Source organism: Garra rufa, chromosome 13 (genome assembly GCF_049309525.1).
Source record: "Garra rufa chromosome 13, GarRuf1.0, whole genome shotgun sequence".
Taxonomy (NCBI): Eukaryota; Metazoa; Chordata; class Actinopteri; order Cypriniformes; family Cyprinidae; genus Garra; species Garra rufa.
The window spans coordinates 24,686,854-24,704,435 of record NC_133373.1 but is presented as its reverse complement, the minus strand read 5'-3'; the positions used below and the strand labels follow the sequence as shown (position 1 = coordinate 24,704,435).

The 17,582-nt window shown below is 38.2% G+C and overlaps 1 protein-coding gene across 1 annotated transcript in view; it reads right to left on the bottom strand.

The window, feature by feature from the left end:
- kif26aa (kinesin family member 26Aa) overlaps nucleotides 1-17,582 on the bottom strand; it is a 115,310-nt gene that overhangs the window by 61,026 nt on the left and 36,702 nt on the right. Inside the window, exon 3 of the mRNA XM_073816479.1 lies at nucleotides 8,792-9,271. Within this exon, the coding sequence (XP_073672580.1) occupies nucleotides 8,792-9,271 (480 nt within the window). The remainder of the gene's footprint in view (nucleotides 1-8,791; nucleotides 9,272-17,582) is intronic.

The window sequence follows — 17,582 nt, the reverse complement described above, 5'->3', positions numbered from 1 at the left end:
CTTTTGGCTCCCTCCACACATTCAAATAAAGCTTGTGTGGGGCTCCTCAAGGCCTTAAAAGAGCCTGGCTGCCAGAGGAGGCCCATTAGTGGGCTGCGGGTGGCACTTAGGCCTGAGGACAAGCTGATGAGGCCTGTCCTACACTACAGAAACACGCGGGCTGGATGCCTCTAGCTTCCTCCAAGCTTATAATATACTAAGTGGGATGTATGGATGAAAGATTTGACTTTCTATCCCTGCTTTCCTGATGCAGCTTTGCAGTTTGCTAAAGGTGTATTATAGGGTATGGTCTGCACAATGCTGACGTATACAAAACGAAATGAGAAAAAACACCTTTAAGAATAAAAAAGGACAAAACACTTTGTCAAATATGACTCTATTGAAATTCATGGCGCAATGTCTTTGTCTTCAAGGGTGGAAACATTCTCCTGGGTACCAACAGTCTTGTGTTTCTGTGTGGTTTGGATGTGCTGTGACTTTCAAGGTCTAATTGCTTTTCATACCCTGTGAGATGAGGGGGAAGACAGCATCCATTGTGTTTATTTGACACAGGGCCAGTCAGCTTTTCTTTATTACATTATTCTGTATTATGTAGAGGTGTTACAGGAGGACTGGCAAATGCAAACTTGTTGACATCGGAAAACACAAGTGATTCATTCCAACAAACATGATGGCAGTGAGCCCATCTTCTGTGAAGAGCTACATGCTATATTGTGCTAAATTTTTTATTTCTTATTTTTGAAATAATATTTTATATCGAGGACTTTTCAGCCTGAGAGTCAATGTAATCATGAATTTAACAGGTTGTTACATTCCTAAGCTTGATGAATTTGCATACATTCGCTATGCATCCATAATGCATAAATGCATAAAACTCAAGGGAACATTAACCACCAACAGACAACGAAAAACACACTTTCACACTAAATATCAAAATAATAAAATAAAATAAATAATAAAATGTTCAGACTGTTAACACTAAACACAACAATATCTACAGACAACACACTTTCACACTAAATAAGCAAATAAATATATAAATATACATTTTATAAAATAAAATAAAATAAAAACTATAGACAGGACACTACTTCACACTAAATAACCAAATAAAATTAAACAAAATATTCAAAAAATTAAACAAAACTACAGACAGCACACTATTTCACACTAAATAAACAAATGAATTAAAATAAAATAATAAAATAAAATAAAATATTTTATTTGGTTATTTAGTGTGAAATAGTGTGTTGTCTGTAGTTTTGTTTAATTATTTAAAGATTTAGTTTAATTTAATTTGGTTATTTCATGTTCAGACCGTTAACAATAAAATAAAATGAAGTAGTGTACTGTCTATAGTTTTAATTTAATTTAATTTAATTTTGTTATTTAGTGAGATATTGTCACAGTATTAGCAGGATGAGGAGTGGAGATGGAGAGGCAGGAATCGGAGTAAAATAAACACTGATATTTATTAAGAACGTAAACAAAGAACATGGAGCATAACCAAACTGAAGTAACGTATATCGACGGACAAAGGGGAGTGAGCAGACACAAACTGATATACACAGAAAACAGGGCGTGGTTACAAACAAGATAACAAGGGGGAAATACAAATATGGGCAAGACTAAACCAATGGGAAAGAAAACTAGAGGGGACAAAACGGACTAAACCAAATGCATGGGAAACATGGGGGGAAAACACTGGGAAGAACAAGACAGACTAGACTAAAATCCTGACATTACACCCCCCCCCCCCTCCCCGAAGGCACGTCTCGCGCCTAATAACATCCATAGGGGAGGGAGGGTGGGCACCCTGGAGACCACTAGGCAGGGATACAGGGGCGGTCTCCAGGGCAGATCAGGGAGCTCAGGAGGCCATGGCCGGGCAGACAGTCCAGGAGGCCATGGCGGGTCAGGGAGTCCGGGAGGCCATGGCGGGTCAAACAGTCCATAAGGCCATGGTGGATCTGGGGGCTCAAGAAGCCATGGCCAGGTAAACAGTCCAGGAGGCCATGGCGGATCTGGGGGCTCAGGAAGCCATGGCCAGGTAAACCGCATAGACCGCCCAGGAGAGCACGGAAGGGCGTGCTGGAGAAAGCGCCGGCTCTGGAGGGCGCGCTTGAGGCGCCGGCTCTGGAGGGTGCACTGGAGGCGACGTCGGATCTGGAAGGTGCGCTGACTCTGGAGGGCGCGCAGGAGGGCGCGCTGGAGGAGGTGCCGGCTCTGGCTTGGTGGCAGCCATCTTGGGTGCAGACTCTGACTTGGCGGCAGCCATCTTGGCTGCAGATTCCGACTTGGTGGCAGCCATCTTGGGTGGAGACTCTGACTTGGCGACCATCTTGGCCGGGGACTCAGGCTTGGCGGCCATCTTGGCCGGGAACTCAGGAACGGCGGCCATCTTGGCCAGGGATTCAGGCTTGTTGGCCATCTTGGCCGGGAACTCAGGAACGGCGGCCATCTTGGACGGGAACTCAGGAACGGAGGCCATCTTGTGTACAGACTCTGGCGTGGCTGCCATCTTGCGAGCAGACTCTGGCGTGGTGGCCATCTTGCGTGCAGACTCTGGCGTGGCGGCCATCTTGCATGCAGACACTGACGTGGCGGCCATCTTATGAGCATACGCAGATGCGGCGGCCATCTTGTGAGCAGACGCTGGTGTGGCGGCCATCTTGTGAGCAGACGCTGGCGTGGCGGCCATCTTGTGAGCTGACGCTGACGCGGCGGCCATCTTGTGAGCTGATGCTGGCATGGCGGTTGGCGCGCTTGAAGCGGAGAGGAAGCCGGCGGGCTTGACTGAGTGGCGGCTGCCGGTGGAACTGGGCTGAGGATTCTGGTGGAGCTTAGGCAGACTTGGGGAAGCGTGGAAGGTATGGAGGGATCGAGCTCATTGGAGAAGCAGGTAGAGGATACTGGCTTGTGGTGAGCTGAATGTTTGCATGCTTTCGGATGGGAGGAGAATTGGAATTCTCCACATCAATTTGGAACTTCGAATTAGAGATATTGAGGACAAAATTGATAAAATCCGCTAGGGGTTTGCGGCAATCATCCGGAGTGATTAAACAAAACAGGTGATCATCGGTTAGTCCCATCCAAAAGCAAGCATTGATCATAGAATCGCTCCAACTCACCAGATGTGAAATGCTCAGAAAATCCTCTACAAACTCCTCCAATGACCGTCCTACCTGCTGGAGATTAAACAGGTATTCCTTAGCCCAGTTCATATTTGTTTAGGTCCGTCGATCTGTCACAGTATTAGCAGGATGAGGAGTGGAGATGGAGAGGCAGGAATCAGAGTAAAATAAACACTGATATTTATTAAGAACGTAAACAAAGAACATGGAGCATAACCAAACTGAAGTAACGTATATCGACGGACAAAGGGGAGTGAGCAGACACAAACTGATATACACAGAAAACAGGGCATGGTTACAAACGAGATAACAAGGGGGAAATACAAATATGGGCAAGACTAAACCAATGGGAAACAAAACTAGAGGGGACAAAACTAACTAAACCAAATGCATGGGAATCATGGGGGGGAAAACACTGGGAAGAACAAGACAGACTAGACTAAAGCAGATATAGGCTGTGTCCAAATTCAGGGTCTGCATCCTCCTTAGGATCCTTCCTACCAGGTTGAAGGAGGAGGGGTCCTCCAAAGACCGCAAAACCTGAAAGTAGGTGTCTGTGAATTTGGACAGCCTACACTTCTTTCAGTTCCCTCCCTTACCCGTTGCTCATATCCTGTCGCCTAGCAACCGTGACAGCGCTAAGCAAGAAGTAAGGTTATCTGTACTGCACAAAACAAAATAACTGCTCTTTCGTCCCTAAAAGCGTTAAAAACAGCTTCAATCACTAACAAGAAATTAGCTGTGTGTAAGGGGATATTCACACAGGCAGTAAGAAAGAAGCTAGTTTAAGAAAGTGATGTTTTTAAACATATAAACATACAAATGTAAAAAAAAAATAAGCTTAACGCTAAAACCAAAGGCCTAACTAGACAACCGCTGTAAAAAATATTTTTTGAAACGCCAGTTTTTTTTAAACGTAGGCATTACTGCCGCTCGCTTCATCCGCCATTATTTGAAAATTCTGGAAGCGCTCTGCCGAAAGGAATTATGGGATAGGTAGGACGGGAAAGGATCCACCAGACCCATCCTTCCAATTCGGGGAAAAGGAGGACGTATTTGTGGGCCGCATTTGAAGGATCCTACGAATTTGGACAGCCTTCGTCGTGGCGCTGTGACGTAACATCCTTCAAATGAGTCCTCCGAAGGATGTAGACCCTGAATTTAGACACAGCCATAGTGTGTTTTCTGTAGTTTTTATTTTATTTTATTTGGTTATTTAGTGTGAAATAGTGTGTTGTTTGTAGTTTTTAAAATTTAATTTGATGTAATTTTATTTTATTTTGTTATTTAGTGTGAAAGTATGTTGTCTGTATTGTAATGGTTAGTGTTACCAGCCTGAACATTTTATTTTATTTCATTTCATTATTGTATTTTATTTCATTTGGTTATTTTGTGTGAAATAGTGTGTTGTCTGTAGATTTCTTTAAGTTGGTTATTTAGTTTAAAATAGTGTGTTGTCTGTAGTTATTTTATTTTATTTTATTTTGTTATTTAGAGTGAAATAGTGTATTGTCCGTAGTTTTTTTTTTTTTTAATTTATTTTAATTGGTTATTTAGTGTGAAATAGTGTGTTTGTATTTTTAAAAGATTATATATATTATATTATATTATATTATATTAACACACTATTTTAGACTAAAGAACCAAATAAATAAAATTAAATAATAAAATCAAATAAAAATGTTCAGACCATTAACAATAAAATAAAATAATAGAAAATTAAATTAAATTATTAAATTAAATTAAATTAAATTAAACAGCACACTATTTTACACTAAATAACCAAATAAAATAACATAAAATAAATAAAATAACTTCAGACAACACACTATTTTAGACTAAATAACCAAATGAAATAAAATACAATAATAAAATTTAATGAAAATATTCAGACTGTTAACAATAAAATAAAATAAAATAAAATAATAGGAAATTTAATTTAATAAATTATTAAGTTAAATTAAATTAAACAACACACTATTTTAGACTAAATAACCAAATGAAATAAAATAATAAAATTAAATAAAAAATGTTCAGACCATTAACAAAAATAAAATAAAATAAAATAATAGAAATTTAATTTTATTTTTTTTATTAAATTAAATTAAACAGCACACTATTTTACACAAAATAACCAAATAAAATAACATAAAATTAAATAAAAACTACAGACAACACACTATTTCACAATAAGTAACCAAATAAAATTTAATGGAAAATAAAACTACAGACAACACACTATTTTACATTAAATAGCCAATAATATAAAACAACAATAATGATAATAATATAAAAAATAAAACAAAATTTCAGGCTTTAACATTCTTATTATACAGTCACAAAAAAGAGATTTCCCTCATGTACTGCTCAGTATGATTTGCTATAGTAAATCATCTATCTAAGTATTAACATATAATCACAGGTAGCATACAATTTTCCAAGTCTGAACATCCAATACTAATAATCTATTGAGAAATTGACTAGTCAAATTCTATGCTTACTATGCAGGCAAGGTCACTTCTCCAGTCAACACATTTATGGCTTGAATGTTGCATTTCCATGGAAACCTTGACATTCCAAGTTACCATTGAAGAGAAAGATGTGAACTCACAAACACATCTGCATCCTTTAACCATAACTCTCACACATGTCTCCGTCCTTCATAACGTGCATAAAACTAGGGGTAACTCACATTCCCAGTGCTTAAGTTTTTTAATCTTATTCATCTTTCTAAGCATCAGCCATGACAAATGGCTCATCTGTGACAATGGGGTCACCGCAAGCCACCCAAATGCCTATCAAATTGCATTCCATATCAAGATGACTTAATGCTCAATCTCCTGACGGGAAGGTCAAGTAGAACCGAGAAGGCCGATACGAGACAAGCAGCGGCTAATCTACCTGATAATAACGTCTGGCTAATGCTAAGTCACTCAGCACGCAAACATATCAAAGGTGAAATAGTAAAATTGTTATTGTGTCTTTTAGGCTTTAATGAGGATTTACCATCTGTGGTTGTGAAAGATTTTGTCCTTTTTGACTTTCTAATGTGCCACATGTGCAAAATCAATTAAGATGTTCATGATAACCTTGAAGCAACTCTTAAAAAGGCATCTCATATTTGAAAAACATCTATAATACATTATGTTTACCTTTAAACCATTCTGTTTGACTAAGTCACCTTAAGCCAGAACACTAGCATATGACTGAGACAGACATTATAAAAAAGCTAATATCTTATTCTCCCTGAGAAGGGTTCTTGAGTCCTGTCATAACAGCCTGATCCTTGGCCCTGAACTGGACATGAGCTCCATAATGGCATTAATATAGTCACATAAACCCCACAATGAGGGACTCCTTTATGAAAGCTAATAAATAATTCTGCTCAAGGTAAAACCATAAACCAAATCACTAGGTCATAATCACAAAGACTTGTATATTTGTAATGCAACCATGATGTGCTTTGTGGCCAAAGAGGGCCTCAGCAGAAACAGCCCAGAAAGTGGCCTTGGTGTCCAAATGGACCCAAGGACCACCAGAGATATTGTAAACTTTTTACACTAGTTACGGTCTGTACTACTAAGTTGATATACAGCCACTTGTACACTTTGATAAATTTGGGAAAGAAGCAAAAAAAGTCCTTGCCAAATGCTTGCGCTTCAGCAAATCAAACAGTCTATTAAATATTAATTGATGCAACATAATTAATATTCATGAGCAGAGCTCATTTGTGTCCCTCCCACTTTTCAGATCATTTATACTGTCCTGATCATAGGGAGGTTGAAATACTACTTAGAAAGATGGTTTCCAACCAGCACTTTCACAGTAGGGGTGGGGGGGGGGGGGGTTGACAGAGAAATTTGAGCCTGTGGGTAAGTTGAGCCACCTTATGTTTTTAGGCAACCTTAAACAAAATTGGTGATGTGACCACAAATATATGAAGAGTTATCCATTTTACTCCCCCTGTGATGGAGAGAGGCTAATGGGAAAATTGGTAACTACACTTAAGTTCTAAAAAAAAAATTATTTGCTGTTCAAAGTGATATTTTTTAAGTTGAAAGATTATGTGTAATTTTAGTCAGATTCATTTACGTTGTGACTGTGCCCCAGATGCAATCAACAGGAACTGTCTGTAAAGGTGTGAAAATATGTGTGCAAATATCACACGTTTGTACTTTAGGAAGTTATAATATGAGGCTATACTGTTAACAAGATGTTAGCGCTTACCTGCTGAATGATACAAGTTTCTTAAAATGGTAGGAGTGGGTAGTTTGAGCCAAAAGTCTTGGGGTAAGTTGAGCCAGTGATTTACCCTTTCTTATGAATATAAAGTACAGTGCCTTGCAAAAGTATTCATACCCCTTCATTTTTTCACATTTAGTTTCGTTGTTGCCTTAGGTTAAACTGATTTAATTACTTTTTCCCACATCAATCTACACTCCATACACCATAATGGCGAAGCAAAAAACTGGTTTCAGAGTTCAGAAAAAAATTCTGCTGCATTGAAGGTTCACAAAAGCATAGTCTCCGTTAACCTTAATGAAGGAGGTTTGAAACAACCAGGACTCTTCCTAGAGCTGGCCTCCTGGCCAAACTGAGCAATTCATGGAGACGGGCCTTGGTTAGAGTGGTGACTAAGAACCTGATAGTCACTCTAGTTGAGCTCCATGATTATATAGGAGATAGAAGAGACCTACAGAAGAACAAACATCACTGCAACACTCCACCAATCCAGCCTTAATGGCAGTTTGGCAAAACTCAATCCTCTCCTCAGTAAAGACAAATGAAAAAAAGCACCTAAAGGACTCTCAGACTGAGTCAGACTGAGAGAAACACGATATTCTGGTCTGATGAACCTCAGTTCCAAGCATCTTGTTTGAAAAACACAGACACTACACATCACCTGTAGAGTACCATTTCAACAAAGTGTGGTGGTAGCAGCCTCATGCTGTGGGGCTGTTTTTCAGTGGCACGGACTGAGGACTCATCAGGGTAGAAAGCTCAATGCACCAAAATATTGAGATAGCCTTAATGAAAACCCAGTCCAGAGCATTTAAACCTCAGACTGGCCAGAAGAATAGCCTTTCAACAGGAAAATGAGACTAAGCACACAGCTTATACTGCTTATAGACAACTCTGTGAATGTCCTTGAGTGGCCCAGCCACAGCCTGTGCTTGAACCCAATCAAACATTTCTGGAGAAACCTGAAAATGTCTGCCAGACCCCATTCAAGCTGACAGGGCTGATAATTGCCAAATGTTGATGTGCAAATCTTGTTGCATTATACCCAGAAAGACTTGAGGCTGTAAAGGTGCTTCAGCTAAGTATTGAATACTTATGCAATGTACTTATTTCAGTTTTTTATTTGTAATACATTTATGAAGTTGTGACAATTCTGTTTTTGTCATTATGGTGCCTGGAGTGTAGATTGATGTGGAAAAAAGTAATTTAAAACAGTTTAACATAAGGCAGCAACAACAAAATGTAAAAAAAATAAATAAAGGGGTTTCGCAAGGCACTGTATGTATATACACCTTAAACACACCACACAATCAAGTAAAAACTGGTTTAACTCATACCATATTCTACTCTCTTTAAAAGATCCAATTCAGATTCTATATTTAACATACAGCTTTAGAAGCTATAGCTTCTCTTACCAATGAGCGAAGATGATCTGAGACAGTTGTCACACGCCACACTCCCTCCAGGTAGTGTTGTGCATGCAGAGGAAGTGGAGTGACAGTGGCCAAACAGGTTCGTTTGCCACCCACTCTCGCTGCTCCATCTTGATTCCAACCCATTTCCTGCATTTTCTCCCTGGACTGCGGACCACATGGATGCCCGGTGAGTTTTTGACTGCTAGAAATTGGAGAACACTGTGTGGGCCATTCCCAGGAAGCAGAGGGTGAGATTGAACTGTGAGATGCCACACGTGGAGGCAGGAGGCCAGAAAGGGGTCCGGGCTGCAGGTCAGGCATGTCGTTGAACGCCAGCCCCAGGGCAGAGTGGAGTGCCAGGCGTCTCAGGTGGTGAAGGGGGGTTCCACACACTTCACAGCTGCTCTGGGCACCACTGCCCCTCGGAGGCCATTCCAGAGTCTGGAGCTTGTCAAGGAGGAAGGCTGCAAAGCTGGGGTCCTGCAAAGAAAGTCAGCAAGATGACAAGTTATTACAGCACAGCTGCTGAAAACATCTTGGTTTTGTTCATGCCACATTCTGGTTAAATTAACAGGCTGATTATATTTTGCAGAGCTTGTGCATAGATATTCTCCATTCACAAAGCAAAAGCTGGGCTTAATTTATAGTTGATTAGCTTGTCAATCAGATGCAACACAGTATGATGCGAGTAATAACCAGAAGCGGCAACACAGCCCACATGTTGGCATATATTGTAATTACAAGCCTGTAACATTCTCTGAACTATGTAAATGAGATGTTTCATGGGAAAAACAAATTTCTAACTACTAATTACATATCAGTTTAACTAACTATGAACTATGGGTGGATGATATACAGTAGACAGGATTAACTGGTATAAATTTGTCAATTGTTAGAGATTTTGGACTATCATCTCTATTGCGGTCACATGCTCAACTGACATTGTTGTGCTACGTGGTCACAAAAACTTATCATTTGTGCATGTTTCTAAGCATTGCGGTTTAAAAACAAGTAATTTTAGGCCATTGCAATCAACAGCGAAAGAGAACTGATTTTGCTATATAAGCACGTAAGGGCAGTGCTCATAAAGTGCAGGAGTATTGAATCGAGTTATTTTTGCTGCATTATTGGCCTTAAACGATTAAATACACACACATGTATGTGTCAAAATGCCCACCTTTGCAAGTATCCTCGTAAACATGGTATTTTAGGTCTTAAGTCAAAGCAAACAGATGTCTTAACTATTATAGAAGGTTCAAATGCTCACTGATGCTCCAGAAGGAAAAACGATGCGTTAAGAGCCAGGGGGTAAAAAAATTTTGAACTGTATGAAGATGTGTATATTTTTCTTATTTGACCTAAATATCATAATATTTTAATTTATTACTGCCCTTTAGACGCTACAGAGGATATGAATCTCAAAATCATATAGTCATTGTCGGAAAGGGTTCAAACACACAACAATGCTGAAAAACCAAAGAATTTGTGGGACCTGAAGGACTTTTCTGAAGAACAGTGGGCAGTTTAACTGTTCAGGACAAACAAGGGACTCATGAACAACTATCACTAAACAATAAACGCTGTGGATCATTCAGGTAACTACACAGTATTAAGAATCAAGTGTATGTAAACTTTTGAACGGAGTCATTTTTTAAAAATTCAACTATTATTTTCACTTGTGGACTACATGTAAATTTCTTTTGTGTGAAATATCTTATTAAGCTCAGTATTAAATACTGATCATTCTTATTTAAGTAAAATAATTAACATTTTGCAGAATCTGCAAGGTGTACTATATGTAAACTTTTGACTTTAACTGAAAAATTAATTCACACAGTGACGAATATGCAGTGTTTTATGTGTTCATAGTTAATGTGATGAAATTCACTTGTGGTTACTCTTAGGAGAAACTGAATATCCCCTAAAAAATATCCACTTTAAAACCAGTTGGTTGTCCAAATACTTTTTGGGGCCACCATAAAAAAATTTTTTGATGAAGATGTATAAATTATAGTAAACTTTTGGTGAACTTACATATAAATGTCACTCCTAACAGCTGCTGCTTTTAAAAACCACAAAATCAAAGGTCTCTAAGCACTGCAACATTGTGTGTAGCTTGATTTAAGGATTGTAATAAACTTATGCTGCCAGCACCCCAAGTGTATATTTTGCGGGAGTGAAATGGAGGTCAGGAGTCAAAGCCCCGACCTCAGCACAACACTATACCATGATTGAGTGCTTTTGTCTGGGACTGGAGGACTTCTACAGCAGGTTCACTCACTAAAGGGGGGAAACCGTACAACATTGGCATGCCAGATGCCTGCAATCTGCTTCAGTTTCAGTCTGCAGGCAGGCAGCCCTTCCAACCTGTTAGAGCTGCCTATGGGCATAAGATTTTACATTTATACATTTTAGCAGACTTGGCTAACATATTTACAAGGAAGTGCTATCGGGGATATAGTCCCAAAACCGATCATATTACGATTAAGAACGCAGAAAATAACACTGCTATTGCTATTGACAATGAATATGAGTATCTTGACTCATAGATGTTACATGGAATGGAAAAAAATGGGGGAAAAAAATTGCAGTAAGAAAAAAATAATAATCTTTCACCAAACAATATACAGCAGTCTTGTATTCACACACAAAATCAGCAACACACATCCTTAAAAAAATAAAATAGAAATTAGTCATTAAAGGCTTCTGGAGCAGTTCAGTCAACATGTGTCCTCCGCAGCCTTTACACATGTACATTTAAACACTGTGAATCGTAAAAATGCAAAATGACAGCTGCAGAATGCAAAATAACCAGATGACACGACGCAAGCACAAACGTGGCGTGTGTTAGTCCATCCACCCACTCAACAGACACAAGCTGCACTTGTTAAGTGCTAGTCACACCACGGCGCCTTCCTTTGTATAGAGATTTAAAGCCAGGCTGCCGTCTGCATCCTTTATTGTGTCAGTGGCTTCTGGTGTCTTCCTAGACAAACACATAGTGGTTATTCATGAGTCAATGCCTTCCTATGAGCCCGTGCCCGAGTCCCACCCCACATGTGCTTGCAGTAGCCACTGCATTCTGATAGACAGGACAAAGGGTTGAAGATGAGCAGGCACACTTTTGGAAGACAACAATGTTACAGATTTGTACCCCTCCACCAACAGTGACCCTATAAGTAAAAAATGTAGGATCTATACACCTACGATAAATCCGAAACACTAGCCGGTAGGTATTAGCGGTGATGGACTACCTATCTCTGTTCACGAAATTGAATAAATATAGGAGTAGCTTAAACAAAGCGGAGTGTGACATACTGACATACACTTAAATAAAAAATAGGATCAAGGAGGTTGTCGACTATGATGCAGTGCTAGATATAAGGCTAAGAGAGAATTGAGGCCTTCCTTCGAAGGCTTCATCCATGCTCCACAGAGGGGAAAATTGCTGGCGAATTGCAATTTTCTGTTCTGTTAGGTAACAGACAGATGATGGAGGTACTGAAGAAAAAAGAGGAAGGGGAACAGGAAATGGAAGGAAGACAGGCAAGGAATAAGTAAGGACTGTCACAAAGGCTGAATGAAATCCAGTGTGCATGACTGGACACAGTAAGAGGGCACATACGAGTGACCACAATGACAGAACACAGGAAGTTTGAGAAGACTGATATTACAAAAATTCTGAATGCAGTATTTTTGGCCATTCAAACACAGAACACTCTTGCGATTAAAAAAGTGAGGCGCAGTAGAATGGAAAAGAGCACCTGGACTTGAGACTAGGGCTGTCACTAATGATTATTTTGGTAACTGAGTAATCAAAAAAAAATGACATGAAAAAATGAGTGAAAAATGACAGAGTAATTGAAGTTCCTTTTGGGGTTATCAGAGATATTTTGTGGCTGCTCATAAGTCAGGAAAGGTGTATGTGATGTAGCCTTCATTTGGCGTAAAAAAGGAGAAGCCTTTAACCCTAAGAACACCATCCCCACTGTCAAACATGGTGGTGGGAACCTTGGTGGGGGGGGGTTAGCCGGTGGACCAGGGAACCTAATCACAGTAAACGGCACCATGAAAAAGAAGCAATACATCAAAATTCTCAACAACATCAGGCAGTCTGCAGAGAAACTTCGCCTTGGGCACCAGTGGATTTTTCAGCACGACAACGACCCAAAACACACAGCAAAAGTGGTGAAGAAATGGTTAGCAGACAAAAACATTAACGTTTTGCAGGGGCCCAGCCAGAGTCCTGACTTAAATCCAATTGAGAATCTGTGGAGGGAGCTAAAGATCAGGGTGATGGTAAGGAGACCCTTCAACCTGAAAGAGTTGGAGCTCATGGCTAAAGATGAATGGGCAAAAATACCAGTGGAGACATGCAAAAAGCTGGTCAGCAATTATAGGAAGCGTTTGATTGCTGTAATAGCCAATAAAGGCTTTTATATTGATTATTGAGAAGGGTATGAATAATTTTGGACATGCCACTTTTTGTTCAAATGTAAATAAAAGCTGAGAAATATTTTTTTCCACAATGATGCCTCTTGTACATCATCTTATTGTCTTTTGGGAGAAGCCTGTGTAATTTCCGGTCAAAAAAAAAAACTTGCTGCTTCAATAAAAGTAACTTTAAGTCAGAATTTGCCAGGGGTATGAATAATTTCGGGCTTGACTGTATATAATAGCAATAAGGCAATAATAATTAGTTCAAATAAAGTATCAAACGCAAGTAATCATGTGGTTCTAGTAAACAAAACTGTTAAAATACATAATGTTTTATAAACAATAGAACTAATGTACTTTATGCATTATAACAAATGCCTGCAGAGGGCACCAAAGGCCTGACGATCGTTTTTACATTTTACTGTGCAATCTAATCCTTGTTTAATGCTGATTAACATCAATTCAAGTATAAACTTAATCTTTAATATTTGGCCATTTCTTTATGACAGAAATTCTACAGCCACTGTAATTTTGTGAATATATAGACATCAAAACATGTAAACTCAGAGTAAGGGTTTGAGCTTTTATTTTGAAATTGTGACAAACAGTTAGCATGTTTAGAACGATAATTATGTATTTTCCAGTGTTTGCCTAGGTTTCTAAATGATTTACCTTACAAATCGATGAAATGGCGCACGTTGCATTCTCACGTTATAATAAACCCAAACTTACAACAGTATTCAAAGAAATGATATCTGTTTGTGTGAAGCATTTAATGTGAAGAAAGCCGCTCTGACACACACTTAATCATAGCGTTTGTGAATTCACAATAGCTTTATTATGAATTTTAATATGTTTAATGAGTTTAATGTCATGTAGACTTGAAAAACGTTCTAATAATGCATTTCATTGAATCTCGTCCGTGGAATGCACACTATTTATGGTATTTTGCCGGTTACTCGACATGGGCAAAATTTACTTTTTTAAAATCGAGTACTCGAATTGAATTGAGGAATTGTCAGCTCTACTTAAAACTTGTTTTAAAATGTGTATCTGTGCGAAAATACAACAACTAAATAAAAACATTCATTTTACTGAGAAAACACCACATAACAAGTCAGCGTTTATATATCTGAAGTCTCACTGTACATTTTCACAATGCAAATTTGTTTAATGTCGGGAATTCCCTCTGCTTATTAAAAATGTAGGTTTAGCCTAACTTTACAGTCACGCACATCAGATAAACATAAACATCGGGCGTTTAACATATGTTTACAAAAGACAAAGTGCTCATAAATCTGAATGAAGATTTGTGATTTGTATACATACACCTTAATTCATCTTAGTACATTCATTCACTGTTTATGTCATTTTGTTGTTTTTATAGGTAACGTAGGCTAACTGCATGTTTAAACAATACTTTAGTTATTAATTCGTTTATTATTTTATTCGTTATTAACAGTATTAATTTTGAAGCAGGTAATGATTTGTTCATTAAATTAATAATTAATTAAACATATATACACAGCATTTTACGCACATGGAAATAGTAAATCATTACAGAATTTGCTGATTTGAAGAGCCTGAAATAGATGTTGCTCATTAAAAATATACACACCATAAATATACCGCTGACTACATATGGTACGGACTTAAAGACATGAAGCTTTATTTCAAAGATTTGAATTTCAGTACAACGAGCAAGTAACAGAGGCTTGTTTTGTATTACTTATTGTATAATCGAAACAATTTCAGATACTAATACCATATATGGTTTTGTTTATTATTTCTTGCATAATTTGGTACATAAAGAAATATATTTTCATATTGGATCAGTTAACTCACCTGTGTCTGCAAGTGCGCTGCTGACACACCCACCTAAACGATTTCAATATATCGCTTATCCAGCCCGAAAAGAAAGCACCATTAACATTCCAGATAACATCTTAGGTATAATTTATTTACATACACATATCCTAAAAACTAATCCTGTGTGAATGAAATGCTTCAAATCGGGTGATTTTAGGTCAGTGGTTTACATGCAAATCAATGGCGCACTCTGCCGGTAGGGAATAGTAAGATGGCGGATCGAACACTTCCGGTGGCTTCACTGCCTAACGGCAGTTTAGAACACAATGAGCAATCCAGTCATTATATAGATCAGTGGTCTCAACCCATTAGAACTCAGGGTCCCATATACCACTTATAGAGTTCTATCTAAAGCATGTTTAAATTATATCTGAAAAAAGAAATGGACATGAAATCCATTCAGCAGCTCCACCAGACCTCTTTTTTGACCAACCGCCAACCGCCAACACAGAATTGTGGGATATCATACAGTAAGCAGTGAATGATACATGCTCCCTTCAAAAACCAACCAAAGGCATCTTAGCAGACAGGAGGACCTTCCAGTATCCTAGGCTTTCAGACATTGTCACATTCTCAACAAGAACGACACATTTTCTTACTTATCTACTCTACAACATGCACATTTATATAAAAACAACCTGTGGTGCAACACATCAGCCTTTCATTTTAATGTGCTATATATACTAAACATGCTGAAACGTGTTTGCCAAAATATTGTGACATTAAAAGCACCTGCACACTTCAAACAGCTAAAAATATAAATTAGATTTATATTATATTATGGTACAAAACAGAACTCTTGGAAATTCAACATTTTCTGCAAAACAGACATTGGTAAAATGTAAAGTGTTCACCTGAATGATCTCAAGAGCACAAGATTACACTTCCTAATGTAAGTTTTTCGTACATCAAAAAAAATGAATTACCTGCTTTTCTCAGCAATCCGATAATACTGGCTGATAAAACTCGACTGGTCCTGTCACTTTATTGCTTTACGTTCTCGTAATCTCTCTAGCCGCGGCTTCTGGTATGCGGTCAGACCACAACTGACTCAACTCGGAGACAATTCTACTTACTCACAGAGCAGTGTTGTAAATCACTTCACACAAACAATTGAGATTCATCCTCATAAGCATAGCAACAGACGGAGTGCTTTGTATGCTGCAGGTCAGGGGGGGAGACTGGATGCTCCTATCAGAAGTCTAGGAATGGGCAGCTTATTTCAGAAATGCCAACAGGTCCTTATGATGGAAACTTCAAAATGATAAGGTACTTCAGGCATTAAAGACAAGAATAAAGAAAAAATATTTAAAATGCCATGCAAAATGTCTTTTTGTTAAATCAAATGCATAATTTCACTCACCCTCAGGCCATCCGAGATTTGGATGAGTTTGTTTCTCTATTGGAACAGCTGATAAAAACATCACACTAGTGCACAAGTAATCCACACAACTCCAGCCTATCAGTCAACATCTTGTAAAGTGGAAAGCAGTGCACTTATAAGAAATAAATTTATCATTCAGACGTTTTTAAATTTTAAACTCTTGCTTCCAGCTAAAATACAAGTATTCAATCCATAATATTGCTTTCTCCAGTGAAAAAGGCATCTTGTCAGGAGATTTAATATATGAACTGACCAACTACTTTTATAGAGCTAAAAATGGTCCAAAACCATTTTAAACAAATATGTTTTCACTGGAGAAAGTTTTATTATGGATTATATACCTGTATTTTGGTAATGGTTCAAAGTTAAAATGCCTTATTGATTGATTTGTTTCTTACAAACACACAGCTTTTCACTTCACAAGACGTTAATTGTTTGGCAGGAGACTCTACTCTTATTCCGACGGCACCCATTCACAGCAGAGGATCCAATGGTGAGCAAGTGATGTTAAATTTCTCCAAAGGGGTAAATTTTCAGCAAATATTTGTTTTGGGGTGAATATTCCTTTAATGTTTTTGAAATAAGTATCTTGTGCTCACAAAGGCTGCATTTGGAACTGAATTTGTGACCCTGAACCACATAAGTCACCAATTCCATAGTCATAAGGGTCAATTTTTTAAAAGTAGATAGGTGAATATTTGGCTGAGATACAACTATTTGAAAATCTGGAATCTGAGTGTGCAAAAAATCAAAATATTGAGAAAACAGCCTTCAAAGTTGTCCAAATGAAGTACTTAGCAATGCATATTAAAAGTTCAAAAATTAAGTTTTGATACATTCATGGTAGGACATGTACAAAATATCTTAATGGAACATGATCTTCACAATAATTTTGACCCATACAATGATTTGTTGGCTATTGCTACAAATACACCCATGCTACTTATGGTTTTGTGGTCCAGGGTCACATTTATTCCTGTGATGGCACAACTGAATTTTCAGCCATTACTTTAGGTCTTTAGTGTCATATTGTCAGCGCATTATTGTACTTTTATTATTCAAGTGATAATAAAACCTGATGAGGCAATATCAATTGGTAGA